General features: G+C 41.7%; 2 protein-coding genes across 6 annotated transcripts in view; both read left to right on the forward strand.

Moving 5' to 3' along the window:
- Positions 1 to 17969, forward strand: part of LOC108925319 (protocadherin alpha-C2-like) — a 110915-nt gene that overhangs the window by 27892 nt on the left and 65054 nt on the right. Inside the window, exon 1 of one of the 5 annotated variants that reach the window (XM_029257254.1) lies at positions 2035 to 4576. The exons of 3 other annotated variants lie outside the window; for them this stretch is intronic. In XM_029257254.1, the coding sequence (XP_029113087.1) occupies positions 2198 to 4576 (2379 nt within the window). In that variant the 5' untranslated portion in view covers positions 2035 to 2197. Of the gene's footprint in view, positions 1 to 2034; positions 4577 to 14614; positions 17060 to 17969 lie in introns of those variants that run through there. One more of the 5 variants, XM_029257255.1, reaches the window with a different exon arrangement.
- Positions 10800 to 13190, forward strand: LOC108925274 (protocadherin alpha-8-like). The gene has a single exon (XM_018737100.2). It carries the CDS (start codon positions 10800 to 10802, stop codon positions 13188 to 13190), a length of 2391 nt encoding a protein of 796 aa, XP_018592616.2.

The raw sequence follows: 17969 nt of genomic DNA on the forward strand, positions 1-17969 counted from the left end.
CTTGTTGGCATCAGTATTGGTTATTTTCAGGGGCTTTCAAGATGACTCAGGTGATGGATTCAAAAATGCAGCATGATGCTGCAGAAAGATGAAGAAGAAGCAGTTATAAGCCCAAGTATTAACTATGTGAGATCAGCTATGTGAGATATCCAAAAACAAAGGCATGAGAGGAGGGACGTAGAGTGAATCACTAGTCTGGTTGAGAAACAAATGTAAGGTAATGTGTCTTCAGCCTAGTTTTAAATTTTGAAACTGATGGGCCATCTTTCATACAGATTGGTAAATTATTCCACAGTTTAGGGTTCCATGTAGCTAAATGCTTTGCCACCTACAGGTTTCAAAAATGTTTTGGGGACTTTCGGTGGGCTGTTGTCTTAAGTGAAGAGAATTATATTTTTATTTTTAATTATTTTTGTTTTTATTAAATTATTATTTGGCATGAATTGCATATAATGAGCTTGGTGAGGTAAAATACTGGTAATCCTTTAAGATCCTTATAGGTAATTTGGGGTATTAGATGACTGACAGGCAGTGATATGATTATATTTTTGTGCTAGTTATAGCCTGCTGTCACATTTTAGACGACTTGAAAAGGGGAGCTGATCTGAGGCAGTGTGTTGCAATGTACATACACACACACACACACATTTTCAGAACCGCTTGTCCCATACGGGGTCACGGGGAACCGGAGCCTACCCGGGAACACAGGGGCGTAAGGCCAGAGGGGGAGGGAACACACCCAGGACGGGACGCCAGTCTGTCGCAAGGCACCCCAAGCGGGACTTGAACCCCAGACCCACCGGACAGCAGTCCAACCCACTGCGCCACCGCAAATGTACATACATAGTGTCTCAAAAGTAAAATGTCTGTCTGTCTCTGAATGAGAGATAATCTATACACAGACAGGCCAGTGCTTTATACAGAATATGTTGGGCAACTGGGGGGTGCGGTGATGCAACGGATTTGGCCAGGTCCTGCTCATCGGTGGGTCTGGGGTTCAAGTCCTGCTTGGGGTGCCTTGAGACGGACTGGAGCTCTGTCCTGGGTGTGTCTCCTCCCCTTCCAGCCTTGCGCCCTGTATTGCCGAGTTAGGCTCCGGCTCACTGCGACCTTGCTCGGGACCAGCAGTTTCAGACAATGTACGTGTTTGTCAACTTCATGGATAGGTAGAGTTGCCTTTCATTGGCATAGGAGAAAAAAAATTGGATTAAAGTTTTGGTTATTACATAAATTGAGCATATACAGTGTAATTAAATGAGTATTGGTGATAACACTAAGATAGTGTACTACTTGAGTATTGAGATATTCCATACTTTACTTAATAAGAGGGAGTGGAGTTGTCAAAGAATACATAAATAAATCTATTTGTGATACATGAGCCAAACCATTTATGTACAGTGCCAGATAGACCCAGGTCTCCATCCTGTTTGACAGAATGCTGTAATCAGTGGTATCAAAGCTTGCACTAAGATATAAAAGGATAAGAACTGTGGAACGGTCTGACGGGTGTACATCATTAATAACTCCAATCCAGACTCCAATAACTCTAATATCTCTGATTAGTTTCAGCACTATGGTGTGGATGAAAACTACACTGAAACTTTTAATTTTTGTTTGTAACTAATTACATTTACATTTATTCGTTTAGTAGACTATTTTCTTTGCAGATCACTCATTAGAGTCATTGTGGGAACAGATGTATTCTTGTCCCATCTTATTTCACCTCTCCCCTTTGCCAAAATTGTACCAGCCAGGGAAGTAGAAATCAAACTTCAAACTGCGTCATGTCTGATTCTGGTTTTTATACCCTATACTGCTCGTTGATCCTTCAGCTGTTTATTACGAACACTTCATTAGAAGGCTTAGTTTCTATGATTTAAGTAAGTACTGGTTGTCTTGGCCTGCATGTGGAAACACAGAAGGTAATGGCAGCATTCATGTGTCACGCGGTGTCGCTGTTGACCATCGGAGTGAAAAATACGAACTGGTGTCTCCAGGCTCCTCCTTCTCAGTGTTTGCAGATGCCAGCAGAAGGAAAGCTTTGTTCTATCGAGACTAATAGACACACTGGATCTCTATTTTTTTTGCCTTCATTTTGTTTAAATTTGGTTTCTGGGCCTTTGTTTAACTTGATATTCATCTACTGCACCTGACGACGATAACTGGAGAAGCGCACGATTGCTGTAATGAGGTAACAATGACATCGTGGCGCCTCATAGAATCCTTGTCGGTTTGTCTTTCGCTTCTTCTTTTCTGCTGGGATTTGGTGAGCGGACAGATATTATATTCTATCCAAGAGGAGGTGACCAAGGGAACATTTGTCGGCAATGTGGCTAAGGATTTGAACCTAAACGTGAATGAACTGGAGACACGGTTGTTTCAGGTAGTGTCTGGATACAAGAAGAAATACTTCGAGGTAAATTTGAAAACCGGCGTGTTATTTGTGAATGACAGAATCGACAGAGAAGAATTGTGCTCAAGTACCCAGCGATGCTGTGTAGAACTGGAAGCGATCGCACAGCTTCCACTGAATTTATACCGTGTTGAAATTAATATCCTGGACATTAATGATAACTCTCCTGTCTTCTCGATGGATTCTCAGAACATTAACATTTCAGAATCTACGTTTCCAGGTGCTCGTTTTCCTTTGCTTAGTGCCCATGACGCAGACGTGGGCGGTAATTCGCTAAAGAGCTATAAACTGAGTCCAAATGAACACTTTTCTCTGGATGTACAGAGCGGCGGCGAATCTGCTGTATCTGCTGAATTAGTGCTGCAGAAACCTTTAGATCGAGAGAAACAGTCTGTGATTCAGCTTCTGCTCACTGCTGTCGATGGGGGGAAACCTCCGAGATCCGGAACGTTACAGATCGTGGTAAATGTGTTGGATAACAATGATAACAGTCCTGTTTTCAGCAAGTCACTTTATAAAGTTAGCGTATTGGAAAATGTTCCTCGTGGATCACGAATAATACAGCTTAACGCAACAGATTTGGACCAAGGTCTGAACGGGGAAATTTTGTACTCATTTAGCACACATGGAGATAAAAATATTTTTAATATTTTTGAAATAAATTCCACAACCGGAGAAATCATAGTAAAGGATTACATTGATTACGAAGAGACATCAGCTTTTGAAATTCGCGTCCAAGCCCAGGACAGAGGCCTATCTCCTATGATCTCACATTGTAAAGTGCTGGTAGAAGTCTTAGATGCCAATGACAATGCACCAGAAATACTGGTGACTTCACTTTCAAGCACTGTGAAGGAAGATTCAAATAATGGAACTGCAGTAGCTTTAATAACGGTATCAGATAAAGACAGTGGTAAAAATAGTATCGTGAAGTGTCTAATACTTGGGAAAATTCCTTTTAAGCTTTCGTCATCATATAGAAACTATTATTCACTAGTAGTTGACGGGCAACTGGACAGAGAGCGCATTTCTCAGTATAACGTCACTATCATCGCAACTGATGAGGGAACCCCACCTCTTTCCAGCACCAGTGTTATTACTGTTCACGTTTCTGATGTAAATGACAACGCGCCGCGCTTTCCCGACTCAGATCTCAGTATTTTTGTGCGAGAGAACAGTCCAGTTGGAGCACTCGTACAAACTGTTACCGCGTTGGATGAGGATGCGAATGAAAACGCACAAGTTACATATTCACTTTTGGAGCTTAACAGTAAAGAGTTACCGATATCTACAATGGTGAATATTAACTCTGCTACTGGGGAAATATACAGCATGCAGAGTTTTAACTACGAGGAGATAAAGACGTTCCAGTTCCGAGTTCAGGCTACAGACTCTGGTGTTCCTCCGCTGAGCAGCAACATGACCGTGAACGTTTTTATCCTGGACGAAAATGACAACAGTCCTGGGATTCTCCCTCCCTATTCTGACCAGGGCTCCGTTAACACTGAGAGCATCCCATACTCTGCTGAAGCGGGATACTTTGTGGCCAAGATCAGGGCTGTGGACCCAGATTCTGGATATAACGCGCTGCTCTCTTATCACATCGCTGAACCTAAAGGATCTAACCTGTTCAGAATCGGAACCAGCACCGGAGAGATTCGGACTAAAAGACGAATGAGTGACAATGACTTGAGGACTCATCCGTTGGTCATTTTGATTTCTGACAGTGGAGATCCTTCCCTGTCATCAACGTTGTCAATCGATGTTGTGGTTGTTGAGAGTAACGGTGAAATCGAAGTACCATTAAGACCACGACCAATGAAAGAATCAAATTTTTCTAGTTTGCATCTATATCTGCTTATCGCCATTGTATCAGTCTCCGTGATATTTTTACTGAGCATCGTCAGTTTAGTAGCTCTAAAATGCCGCAGCGCTGACAATGGATTCAGCGGATACAGGGCCCCAGTGATCACCACAAACCCTGATGGAAGCTGGTCTTACTGTAAATCTTCTCAGCAGTATGACGTCTGTTTCAGTTCAGACACACTGAAGAGTGATGTAGTCGTTTGGCCCACGTCGTGTCCTCCAGCAGACGCGGATTTAATCAATATTGATGGAACTGAGAATATGAAACTACACCAAACACTTCCAAAGAGCGAGAAGGTAAGATTTAAAACTTTAAGTTCTCCTGTAATTCATTGTAGTAGTGCACAAGTATCAGCAGTGTATTGCAGTATTTAAATATTTAAATATTTTACGTTTTGATAGATATCTGAAGACTGGAGCAATGAAGTATTTGAATTACTTTGTCACATCTCACAAATTTCCTTCTATTTTGCGACGAGAAAATTTTTATTTAAATGGGTGACTAACTAGGTGAACATTGTAAGTCGTTTTGGAGAAACGGGTCAGCTAAGCGAATACATGTAATTGTCATTCTACGTAGTTTATGTGTGAGTTCTAATAGTACAGTACAATTCGGCTCCCATATGAAATGTTAAAATAAATATTTAACCGACAAGACGTCAGCTTTGTTTTTCAGGTACATATGAGGTATTTTGTGTGCGATAAAAACAGCAGAGCATGTTCTATAATATGTAAAATAAACGATTTATGTCAAAGCCTTTGCCTGCTAGATTAAATAGTCAATCAAATATACATTGTCTTCACCCAGACCGTATTTTTCGCTGTTCTTGAAAAAAATGTGTATGTTAGAGTCTGGTTTTGGACTTGTCCTCATTTGCTAAGGTCTTCTTGAACTTGCATGGTTTCGAACCCTCTCCGGTAGCCCTTTAGTCACAGTTGAGCTACCCGATATTACGTGTAACATTTGGATGTCTTTTTTTGGCTGATAAACACACACACACACACACACACACACACACACACACACACACTTTCTGAACCGCTTATTCCATACGAGGTCGCGGTGGAGCCGGAGCCTAGCCCGGCAACGCAGGGCGTAGGGCTGGAGGGGGAGGGGACACACCCAGGGCGGGGCGCCACTCCGTCGCAAGGCACCCCAAGCGGGACTCGAGCCCCAGATCCACAGGAGAGCAGGACCCGGTCAAACCCACTACGCCACCGCACCCCCCCGGCTGATAAACAAAATATTTAATTATGCTTATTGTATCGGTGAAGAAAATATACCCTGTTAGTAATAATACAGTCATTCCTGCAGGTTTGTACCCTTCAAAAGCACAGGGCGTCACTGTTACCAGCGAAACCAAATGGTTCCTATTGTTTTCTGGGGCTCCACCCTCAGTGGATCGCGTGGAAGCCGTGGAAGCTTTTCTTTGAAATCAGTTTAGACAAATCCATACAGGCCTTGTGCTCAAGAAGAAAGGATATCATCTTAAAGTGAATGCTACACATTTTACGTGTCTTATGAGATTATAGCAGTAATTGTTCTGACAAAATGGGAATCTTTTGGATGCTCTTCGTGCTGCTGTTCAACCTGGTGGAATCGTACCGCGGACAGATCGTGTATTCGGTCACCGAGGAGGCGAGCAAGGGAACGGTGGTTGGGAATATATCGAAAGATTTTAATTTTAACATCCAAGAACTGGAATCCCGTACATTTCAGATAGCGTCTTTGACCAACAAGAAGTATTTTGAGGTAAATGCCAAAAACGGTTTATTATTTGTGAACGACAAAATCGACAGAGAGGAGCTGTGTCTGGAAGCTCTGAAATGTTCCCTTAATTTAGAAGCGATAGCGCACAATCCTCTAAATATTTTTCGTATTGAAGTAAATGTTCTGGATATAAACGATAATGCACCTTATTTTCCCGTGAAAAGTCATACATTAAACATTTCTGAAAACACTTTTACCGGGGACAGATTTCCACTCCCGATGGCGGATGATGCAGATGTGGGCAGTAACGGGGTAAAGAGCTACAAACTGCGTCCGAATGAACACTTTTCTTTGGATGTGCAGAGCGGTGAAGAACAGAGCGTCTCCGCTGAGTTAGTGCTGCAGAAGCCTTTAGACAGAGAGAAACAGTCTGTGATCCATCTTCTGCTCACTGCTGTAGACGGAGGAAAACCTCCCAAAACCGGGACATTACAGATCATTGTCAATGTGCTGGATATTAATGACAATAATCCCGTATTTTCAAAGCCTCTGTACAAAGTCAGGGTTTCCGAGAACATTCCCCAAGGCACAAAAATAATTGTTCTCAATGCAACCGATTTAGACGAGGGTATTAACGGTGAAATAGTGTTTTCATTTTTAAAACACGGAAATGCTAAAGCTTTAGAGAGCTTCACAATTAATCAAGAGACTGGTGAAATTTCAGTTAAAGGTAATCTTGACTACGAGGAAAACGCTGCGTTTGAAATACGGGTACAAGCTAAGGACAAAGGCCAGTCTCCTCGAAGTACCCACTGTAAAGTGCTCATTGAGATAATTGATATGAATGACAATGCTCCAGAAATATCGGTTACATCACTAACTAGCACAGTGAGAGAGGACGCAACAATCGGAACTGCGGTTGCTTTAATTACGGTCTTAGATGTAGATGGAGGGAAAAACGGAGCTGTGAACTGTAAAATTTCTGAATCCCCTTTTAAGCTACAATCCTCCTATAAGAACTATTATTCATTATTAGTTAACGGGCCATTGGACAGAGAAAGCACTTCTCATTACAATGTCACCATCACAGCTACAGATGAGGGAACCCCACCTCTTTCCAGTACCAGTGTTTTTACTATACAGGTTTCTGATGTAAATGACAATGCGCCAAGCTTTCCACATCCACAGATCAGCATGTATTTACAAGAAAACAGTCCAGTTGGGACACTTATACAAACCGTTAGTGCAGTGGATGCTGATGCCAAAGAAAATGCACAAATTATGTATTCCTTGTTGGACAACAAGAGTAAAGGAGTGGTATCTACTATGCTAAATATAAATTCTGTCACTGGGGAGATATATAGCACACAACCTTTGAACTACGAAGAGGTAAAAATATTACAGTTCCGAGTTCAGGCTACAGACTCTGGTGTTCCTCCCCTGAGCAGCAACATGACCGTGAACGTTTTTATCCTGGACGAAAATGACAACAGTCCTGGGATTCTCCCTCCCTATTCTGACCAGGGCTCCGTTAACACTGAGAGCATCCCATACTCTGCTGAAGCGGGATACTTTGTGGCCAAGATCAGGGCTGTGGATGCAGATTCTGGATACAATGCACTGCTCTCTTACCACATCGCTGAACCTAAAGGATCGACCCTCTTCAAAATTGCAACAAGCACAGGGGAAATACGAACCAAGAGACGATTGAATGACAAGGACTTGAAGACTCATCCGCTGGTCATTTTGATTTCTGACAATGGAGATCCTTCTCTTTCAGCAACAGTATCTATTGATATTCTGGTTGTGGAAAATAACAGAGAAATCCCTCCAAAATTCAAACAGCCACGTGTGAAGCAGCATTTTTCCATTTTAAATCTGTATTTGTTAATTGGAATTGTATCTGTTTCATTGATATTTTTCCTCAGTTTGACCAGTTTAATAGCTATAAAATGCCACAAGACACAATGTAGTTTTAGTGCCCCAGTGAAAACCACACACCCTGATGGAAGCTGGTCTTACTCTAAATCTACTCAGCAGTACGACGTGTGTTTTAGCTCAGACACACTGAAGAGTGATGTGGTAGTTTTACCTGCATCATGCCCACAGACAGAAGCAGATCTTATCAGTATTAATGGAGCTGACACTTCAAAGTGGAACCATACTCTACCTAACACTCAGAAGGTAAGAGGGCTGAGTTTTCTGCAGTACTAATTATGAATTTTATATCATCAGATTTATCCATAGTGTTTTAGTAGCAGATTAAATGGCAGTTCTGTCTGAACATCTCTTTCCCATTCCGATTTTCTTATTGCTTTTTGTCTCATTTGTCTTGCATTACATATGATGGTTTTTAAAGTTAGAGCTGACACTGAATGGTGTGGTTGCACAAAGGGTAGTTCTCCTGGGCTGTGCATTGGGGCATGGTTTGGTTCTGATTTTTTCTGTGCAGAGTTCACCTCATGTTAGTTCCGCAGCCCGAAGATACCCGTTTCAGGTAAAATAATTACTCTATATTGCCTGTGCTGTGTATTTGTCAGTGAATGAGTGTGGGTGATTTTGGGCAGGGTTTGCCATGTCTCACACCCTTGGCTTCCAGCATATGGTCTGGACCAAAGAAATTGTAACAGGAAAGTATTTCTCAATTCTGATTTTTTAACTACTGCATTTATTAAAGGTATAATAATGTTCCCTTTCAAAATGTCCTTTAACTATATAATATAATACTTCTTCAGTGTTATACTGTTTTTAGAGTCATCATGGAATTTGTTTAATAACGTGTTTTCATTATCACTCTGACTCAGTTGAAGAGACTTAAGCCAAGTGATGGTCTCTGCCGTCTGTGTTTGTTATCAGGATAAAGTTTTGAGCTGGAGAAATTCTGGTACATTCTTCTGGCTGGTCATTAGGCAGGTACAAGGATTATGGCCAGCCTTCGGTAGAAGAGGTTGTTCATCACTGGAAACTAATTCAATATAGAATTTCTGTTAAGGCTGTGAGTATTCTCCTTATTGCTCACATTCTTGAAGCATATAGGCCTTCTTTGCTTGGAAGTAAATAGTAGGATGAGTAAGATAGGAACAGCTGGTAGCAGAGTGGTAAGAGCTGTTATCTTTGGACCTAAAGGTCACAGGTTTGAGTTTTACCTCCAGCTGTAGTACACTTGAGCAGTGTACTTACCCTAAATTGCTCCAGTAGAATAACCCAGTTGTATAAATGGGTAAAAAATTATTAGCTTAATATTGGAAGTCCCTTTGGAGAAAAGCATCAGCAAAATAAATAAATGTATGTAAGTGTAAATGTAGGATTGCTACACCCTCATTCATCAGATCGTTACATCTTGTAACAGTGCTTGTTCGGCTCAGAATGATTTGCCACCTGTTGGAATTAATGCTGTACCTCTAGTTGGTGATGCAGGATGATGGCGCTATCAGTGATGCTGAATCTGTGCCTGAAATGATGTGGAAAGTGGACTATTCATGGTCCTAAAACACTGGCTGGTGCTGTAAGGACAGTACGTATTACACATTACGTATCATAAAAAAAAGTGCACAAGTTTCTTTCATTAATTACTATGTAATGTACATTTGTAATGCAGTGCTTTTTTAAATCTTATGAGACATACAATTAGCAAACAAACAAAAACAAACATTCGTATGGTACTCAGTGCTGATGTATTAATTCAACCTTTAATGGCAAAAATGAAACAGAACAGTAAAGACAAAAGAAATCACTGAACAAACTGCCATTGTTTGGATTGTCCATATGAGGATCATGGTTACCAAAATTCTAACAGGGAATCTAGCAAACGTGATGGATGTTGTCAAACGTAACTCAGCAAGAGCCGATCTATTACTGCAAAGAAGATTGCGAGTGTCACTGGCTGTTGTTCTGGTGCCATGGTGGCAACGTGGATAGTGCTGGTGTCTCCCTGAACTGCGTGACTCAGCATGGCTTTTATCCCTTAGCTGTGTTACTCAGCTTGGGTTATATCCAAATTCATCTTGTGTGTAGTTTTCATGTTCTTCCTGTGTTTCTATGAATTTCCTCCCATAGTCCGAATACATGTTTTTTAGGCTAGTTGGTCACCCTAAATTGTCACTACTACATATGTGTCATGTCCACGCCCACAAAGCAACCGACAGCATATCTATGATGAAAATATGTTTAAAGAACAAGTGAAACCATCAGAGGTGGGTGCTTTGGCACAGCGGGTTTGGCTGGGTTCCGCTCTCTGGTGGGTTTGGCATTCGAGTACTGCTTGGGTTGCCTTGTGATGGACTGGCGTCCTGTCCTGGGTGTGTCCCCTCCCACTCCAGCCTTGCGCCCTGCATAGCCAGGTTATGCTCCGGCTTGCTGTGACCCCTGCCTGGGACAAGCAGCTTCTGCTTGTCTGTGTGTGTGTGTGTGTGTGTGTGAAACCATCAGAATTTCATACCTGAAGTGAGCTTTGAAAATTAATGACAAGAAAGAGGTAAGCTGTTTTGAAGTGTTTAAGTGGACAAAATAAAGCCAAAAGAACAGTATTCTGTATATATACTTTATACACAACTGTAACTGCAGAATACTTCTTACACGCAGTATAACGTTATGAATGGTTGCTTTCGAATCACACGGTGTCACTATTGACAGGAGAAATAGAGCAGCTTCAGGAGATCAGCTTTTTTGTCGCTCCTCCCTCAGCAGTACATTGGTTCTCCGTAGAAAATACGCAGTCAGCGGTGTGATTTCTATTTAAAGGCAGTAAATGTAAAAGTATTATTGCTGACAGATCTCCACCCAGACCTGTCCGATGATCGACGAATAGCAATGGGAATTTTCAACCAGCAGAAGCCCCGTTTGGTACAGTGGGTGTTGATTATGTCATTAATGGATTTATGCTACGGTCAGATTGTATATTCGGTCTCCGAGGAGGTAAACAACGGAACAGTTATTGGGAATGTAACAAAGGACCTAAATCTTAATGTTCATGAGCTGGAATCCCGTATGTTCCAGGTTGTGTCGGGAGACAGCAAGAAGTATTTCGAGGTAAATGCCAAAAACGGATTGTTATATGCGAATGATCGAATAGATCGAGAGGAGCTGTGCTCGGATGCTCTGAAATGCTCTCTTAATTTAGAAGTGATCGCTCACAATCCGCTGAATCTCTATCGCGTTAAAGTTGATGTTGTAGACGTTAATGATAATTCGCCTTCCTTCCTCGCAAAAGGTCACACTCTAAATATCGTTGAAAATGCCTCCCCTGGGGACAGATTTCCACTCCCGATGGCGGATGATGCGGATGTGGGCAGTAACGCGGTAAAGAGCTACAGACTGAGTCCAAATGAACACTTCTCTCTGGATGTGCAGAGCGGCGGAGAACAGAGTGCGTCACCCGAGTTGGTGCTACAAAAAGCTTTAGACAGAGAGAAACAGTCTGCGATCCAACTCCTGCTCACTGCAGTTGATGGAGGAAAGCCGCCCAGATCTGGGACTTTACAGGTCGTGGTCAATGTACTCGATATTAATGACAATAATCCGGTGTTTTTAACGCCTCTGTACAAAGTGAGGGTTTCAGAGAACACTCCTCAGGGGACAACGATACTTGTTCTGAATGCAACCGACTTAGACGAAGGTATTAATGGCGAAATTATTTATTCATTTTTGGAACATGGAAATGTTAAAGCTTTGGAGACGTTCTCGATTAATCCAGACAGTGGTGGAATTGCGATTAAGGGCAATCTTGACCATGAGGAAAATTCTGCCATTGAGATACGGGTACAAGCTAAAGATAAAAGTCCTCTGCCTCGTAGCAGCCACAGTAAAGTTATCATTGAGATTATTGATATAAACGACAACGCTCCGGAGATATCGGTGACATCTCTAACGAGCACTGTGAGAGAGGACGCCAAAACTGGAACAGTGGTTGCTTTAATTACTGTCTCTGATCGAGATGGAGGGAAAAATGGCGTTGTGAATTGCCACACGGATAATCGTATCCCTTTTAAGCTGGAGTCTGCATACAAGAACTATTATTCATTAGTAGTTGCGGAGCCGCTGGACAGAGAGAGCGCTTCTCAACACAACATCATCTTCACAGCAATTGATGAGGGAACCCCGCCCCTCTCCAGCACCGCTGTTATTACCGTGCACGTTTCTGATGTGAATGACAACGTGCCGCACTTTCTGGACTCGGAACTTAATGTGTATTTCAAAGAAAACATTCCAGCTGGGACACTAATGCAAAGAGTGACTGCATCTGATGCTGATGCTAAAGAAAATGCGCAAGTTACGTATTCATTGCTGGACGGAAACTATAAAGGAATGCTGGTGTCTTCTATGGTAAATATAAAATCTGTCACTGGGGAAATATACAGCATGCAGGTTTTTAACTACGAGGAGGTAAAGATGTTCCAGTTCCGAGTTGAGGCTACAGACTCTGGTGTTCCTCCACTGAGCAGCAACATTACCGTGAACGTTTTTATCCTGGACGAAAATGACAACAGTCCTGGGATTCTCCCTCCCTATTCTGACCAGGGCTCCGTTAACACTGAGAACATCCCATACTCTGCTGAAGCGGGATACTTTGTGGCCAAGATCAGGGCTGTGGATGCAGATTCTGGATATAATGCGCTGCTCTCTTACCACATCGCTGAACCTAAAGGATCCAACCTGTTCAGAATCGGAACCAGCACAGGGGAAATTAGGACCAAGAGACGAATGAGTGACAATGATTTGAGGACTCATCTACTTGTCATTTTGGTTTCTGACAATGGCGAACCTTCCCTGTCAGCAACGGTTTCCATCGATGTTGTGGTTGTGGAAAGTAACGGTGAAATCCAGACCCAATACAGACAACGTCCGATGAAGGAGGAGAGTTTTTCCAGTTTACATCTGTATTTGCTCATCGGTATTTCGTCAGTCTCCTTAATATTTTTACTAAGCGTCGTCAGTTTAATAGCACTGAAATACCACAGGACCGAAAGCAGTTTCAACAGGTACAGCACCCCAGTGATCACTACTCACCCTGATGGGAGCTGGTCTTACTCTAAATCTACTCAGCAGTATGATGTGTGTTTTAGCTCAGACACATGGAAGAGTGATGTAGTTACACCTGCAGGATGTCAACCTGCTGACGCTGAACTAATCAGTATTAATGGATCTGACAGCTTTAAAACGAACCAGACACTCCCCAAGAGTGAGAAGGTAAGAATGAATTAGTTTTGTGTCAGTGGAATTTTCGTGTAAAAATGCATTTCATTTTGTTTTTAGCATTTTGTGGTTTTTGCGAGTTGACTATAGCTACAAGCAGACAATGTTGCAAATTTACATCGTTGTCTTTTCAATTATTTTGATGAGAAACAGAGCACAACTGGCATAATTGTGTTGCGCAGGCACAATCTGTCTTTATTCTGTCTTTATAGTCATTTGAGCATTTAAAGTATAAGCAATGAATGCATTTCGTTTTATAAAGTAAGCTTTTTTCATGGTGTTTGCCTTGAACAACTTACAACTTACAAAGTTTTACAGATGTACATTGTTGTGTAATGCGCTTTTTCGATATTCTTTCATTACATTGTACTTTCTTGCAGTTCAGCAGTGTGTGACTGTTGAGTGGAAAAAAAAGGTTGATTAAGTAAAAACCAGTCCACTAAATACTAAATATGCTTCACACAAAAATTACTATAGTTACAGTACATGTTATTGTTTTTTTACAGAAAGTTCTCTGGTTTGATTTCTTTTTTTCTTAAAGGATTTTAATATATTGAAAACCCAAGTCTTTCAGCAGATTATAGCATTTCTGGGGTTGTAGATATGAGTAATTTGTAAAGTAGCAAATCGACTACAAGAGCAAAGATATGTTGAAGTACTGACCTAACAAACATTGACATAGTTACTGTCCCACTAGCATTACTGATGAAATTTGCTTGTTTCATTTCTTTTTTGCTGTTATTGATGCAAGAATCAGTTTGATGTTTAACAGGTTTTTAATATTGCACAGATTTTAATCATACATATCCCTTTAATGCTATCAGTTCTTTAATGTATCAATCATGTAAAACAAGGAGTGTAGAAAAAGTCCAAAAAAGGTTTTTCTAAACTCAAAACAAAATCATTTGAGAAAAAGTTTATTAATTTATAGAAACAGTATTTGATACACCATAGGCATTGCGTTTTGCATTTAGCCTTTCTTACTCAACCAGTGTCTCTGGAATAATGTTCTCCTTCATAAATTTCAGCATTATTGTTATTGCACATGCTCATGTTTAGGAATTCATGTTTGCTGTTGTTAGTTTAGAGCGACCTTGCTTTCCCCCATGATTAAAGGACAAGCTTCTGCATAAAATGCAATGCATGTGTATTTATTGTTTTAATACGATGTGTATTTGAAGAACGCAGTTTAACAGATATCTCATCAGAGATTGGCAAATGTTCATGTTTCATTACATAGCTATGAAGAGGGCTGCCTTTCAGTGTCTCTTAAGTGTATAGTGTGGAAACACATGGTGTCACTGTAGACCGTGGAAATAGAACGGTTGTCTGAGGCTCCACCCTCCGCAGTGCGCGTGAGCCACAGAAGCTTTTGTCACAGCTGACCGCGCTGGTTTACCGTTTTAATGTTTGCTTTTGGCACAAACTGAGGATTTATTTTTTTTTACATGCGGGAATAAAGCGAAAAAACTGAAGCCATATTCGGTTGTACTTCAAAAATAATGGGCCTTTTCGACCAAAGCGCACTTTCTTGGATGCTTGTGATCATTTTTTGCCTTTTGGATTCATTTCGCGGTCAGATTGTCTATTCTGTTTCTGAGGAGGTGAGCAAGGGAACAGTAATTGGGAACATAACGAAAGATCTAAACCTTAATATCCAGGAACTGGAATCACGTATGTTTCAGGTTGTGTCAGGACACGATAAGAAGTATTTTGAGGTGAATACGAAAAACGGCTTGCTGTTTGTAAATGATCGAATTGACAGAGATGAATTGTGTCTGGATGCTGAGAAATGCTCTCTTAACATAGAAGCGATTGCTCACAATCCGCTAAGTCTTTATCGCGTGGAGGTAATTGTAACAGATGTGAACGATAATGATCCTTTATTTCCAGTCAAAGATCATGTATTAAATGTTTTTGAAAATGGATTTCCAGGGGAAAAATTTCCACTTCCTATGGCAAATGATGCTGATGTAGGTAGTAACACAGTGAAGAGCTACAAACTGAGTCCGAACGAGCACTTCTCTCTGGATGTACAAAGCGGTGCAGAACAGAGTGTATCTGCTGAGTTGGTGCTGCAGAAAGCTTTAGATCGAGAGAAGCAGCCCGTGATCCACCTTCTACTGACTGCTGTAGACGGAGGTAAACCTCACAGATCCAGCTCCTTACAGATCACCGTGAATGTACAAGACACTAATGACAATTATCCGCTGTTTTCAAAACAGCTCTACAAAATTCAGGTTGCTGAAAATGTTTCACCCGGTACAACCATACTTAAGCTTAATGCGACAGATTTAGATGAAGGCATCAATAGTGAAGTCGTCTACTCTTTTCTAGAACATGAAAATGTCAAAGCTTTAGATACTTTCTCGATTACTCCAGAGACTGGTGAAATTACCATCAACGACAAGCTTGATTTTGAGGAACACACCGCTTTTGAAATACGTGTACAAGCCAAAGACAAAGGTCATCCACCACGGAGTACTCACTGTAAAGTCTTGATTGAAGTTATAGACGTGAATGACAACGCACCGGAGATACTGGTAACATCGGTAACAAGCACAATAAGAGAAGATGCAAAAATCGGAACTGCTATTGCTTTAATTACAGTCTCAGACAAAGACGGTGGTAAAAATGGAGTTGTCAATTGTCATATCGAAAATTCTCTTCCGTTTAAACTGCATTCGTCCTACAAGAACTATTACTCATTAGTAGTACACGAGACACTGGACAGAGAAAGAGTTTCTCAGTACAACGTCACCATCACCGCTACCGATGAGGGAACCCCACCTCTGTCCAGTACCACTGTAATTACTGTACACGTTTCTGATGTGAATGATAATGCGCCGCGCTTTCCCGACTCGCAGATTAACGTGTATTTAAAAGAAAACAGCCCTGCTGGGACTCTAATTCATACTGTTAGTGCAAATGATGCTGACTCCAGTGAGAACGCACAAGTTACTTATTCCCTGCTAGACAATCACAGTGAAGGAATGTCACTATCTACTGTCGTAAATATCAACTCTGTTACTGGGGATATATACAGCGGGCAGTCTTTCAACTATGAGGGGGTGAAAAAGTTTCAGTTTGCAGTCCAAGCTATGGATTCTGGTATGCCACCACTGAGCAGCAACATGACCGTGAACGTTTTTATCCTGGATGAAAACGACAACAGTCCTGGGATTCTCCCTCCCTATTCTGACCAGGGCTCCGTTAACACTGAGAGCATCCCATACTCTGCTGAAGCGGGATACTTTGTGGCCAAGATCAGGGCTGTGGATGCAGACTCTGGCTATAATGCGTTGCTCTCTTACCACATCGCTGAACCTAAAGGATCCAACCTGTTCAGAATTGGAACCAGCACAGGGGAAATTAGGACAAAGAGACGAATGAGTGACAATGATTTGAGGACTCATCCACTTGTCATTTTGATTTCTGACAGTGGGGATCCTTCCCTGTCAGCAACAGTGTCCCTCGAGATTGTTGTTGTAGAAAGTAATGATGAATTGCAAACTCAGTTCAGACAACGACCGATGAAGAAGGAGAGTTTTTCCAGTTTACATCTGTATTTGCTTATCGCCATTATATCCGTCTCCTTGATATTTTTGTTGAGTGTAATCGGTTTAATAGCTGTAAAATACCACAGGACAAACAGCAATTTCAACAGGTACAGCGCCCCAGCGATCACCACACACCCTGATGGAAGCTGGTCTTACTCTAAATCTACTCAGCAGTACGACGTGTGTTTTAGTTCAGACACACTGAAGAGTGACGTGGTGGTTTTCCCTGCGCCGTGTCAACAAGCAGATGTGGATCTTATTAGTATTAGTGGATCCGACACTTTAAAATGGAACCAGACTCTGCCCACGAGCGAGAAGGTAAGCGCAAAGTTCCGTTTCTGTTTCATAAAAGATCATCGTGCAATGAAAGTTCATTGGAAAATCGCCTGAACTGTTCCATAGACGTTATAACGTTATAACGTCAGTAATGGTGGATAGTAATTCTTACTACAGTGAAGCGGGAGAATGAATTATTTTAGGTTATCTTGTCGATATATCGATAGGCTTAACAAGGAGGTGGCTTCCCCCCAGTGTTCTAGAATGCCTGATTCGTCCCAGAATACTTGAAACGTTGTTTAGTCACTTATTCATAATTAGTGTATGTGTGTTTTATTCAGTTATGTTGCGGTGCGTTATGAAAACTAAAGCATATCATTTCTTTCATTTTCATTTATTCATTTAGCAGAGGCTTTTCTCCAAAGCGACGTACATCTCAGAGAAAATACAATTTGTGCATTACATTAGGAGAAAGAGAGGCATAGTTGCAGACATAATATATATATATATTATCATATCATCCTATAATATGTATATTATCTTGCTTTCAGAAAAAAAGAACATGTATATTACGATGACAATGAAAAAAGGTGATATGTCTGTTTCTTAAATAACCGAATCTGGAAGTTGCCTAGGGGGTGCGGTGGCGCAGTGGGTTGGACCGCAGTGGGTTGGACCGCAGTCCTGCTCTCCGGTGGGTCTGGGGTTCGAGTCCCGCTTGGGGTGCCTTGTGACGGACTGGCGTCCCGTCCTGGGTGTGTCCCCTCCCCCTCCGGCCTTACGCCCTGTGTTACCGGGTAGGCTCCGGTTCCCCGCAACCCCGTATGGGACAAGCGGTTCTGAAGATGTGTGTGTGTGTGGAAGTTGCCTATATTGATGAATTAATAGATTTTATTGAGGAGAGGTGGCGCGGTAGCACAGCAGGCTTGGCCCGGTCTTGCTGTGTGGTGGA

Source organism: Scleropages formosus, chromosome 13 (genome assembly GCF_900964775.1).
Source record: "Scleropages formosus chromosome 13, fSclFor1.1, whole genome shotgun sequence".
Taxonomy (NCBI): domain Eukaryota; kingdom Metazoa; phylum Chordata; class Actinopteri; order Osteoglossiformes; family Osteoglossidae; genus Scleropages; species Scleropages formosus.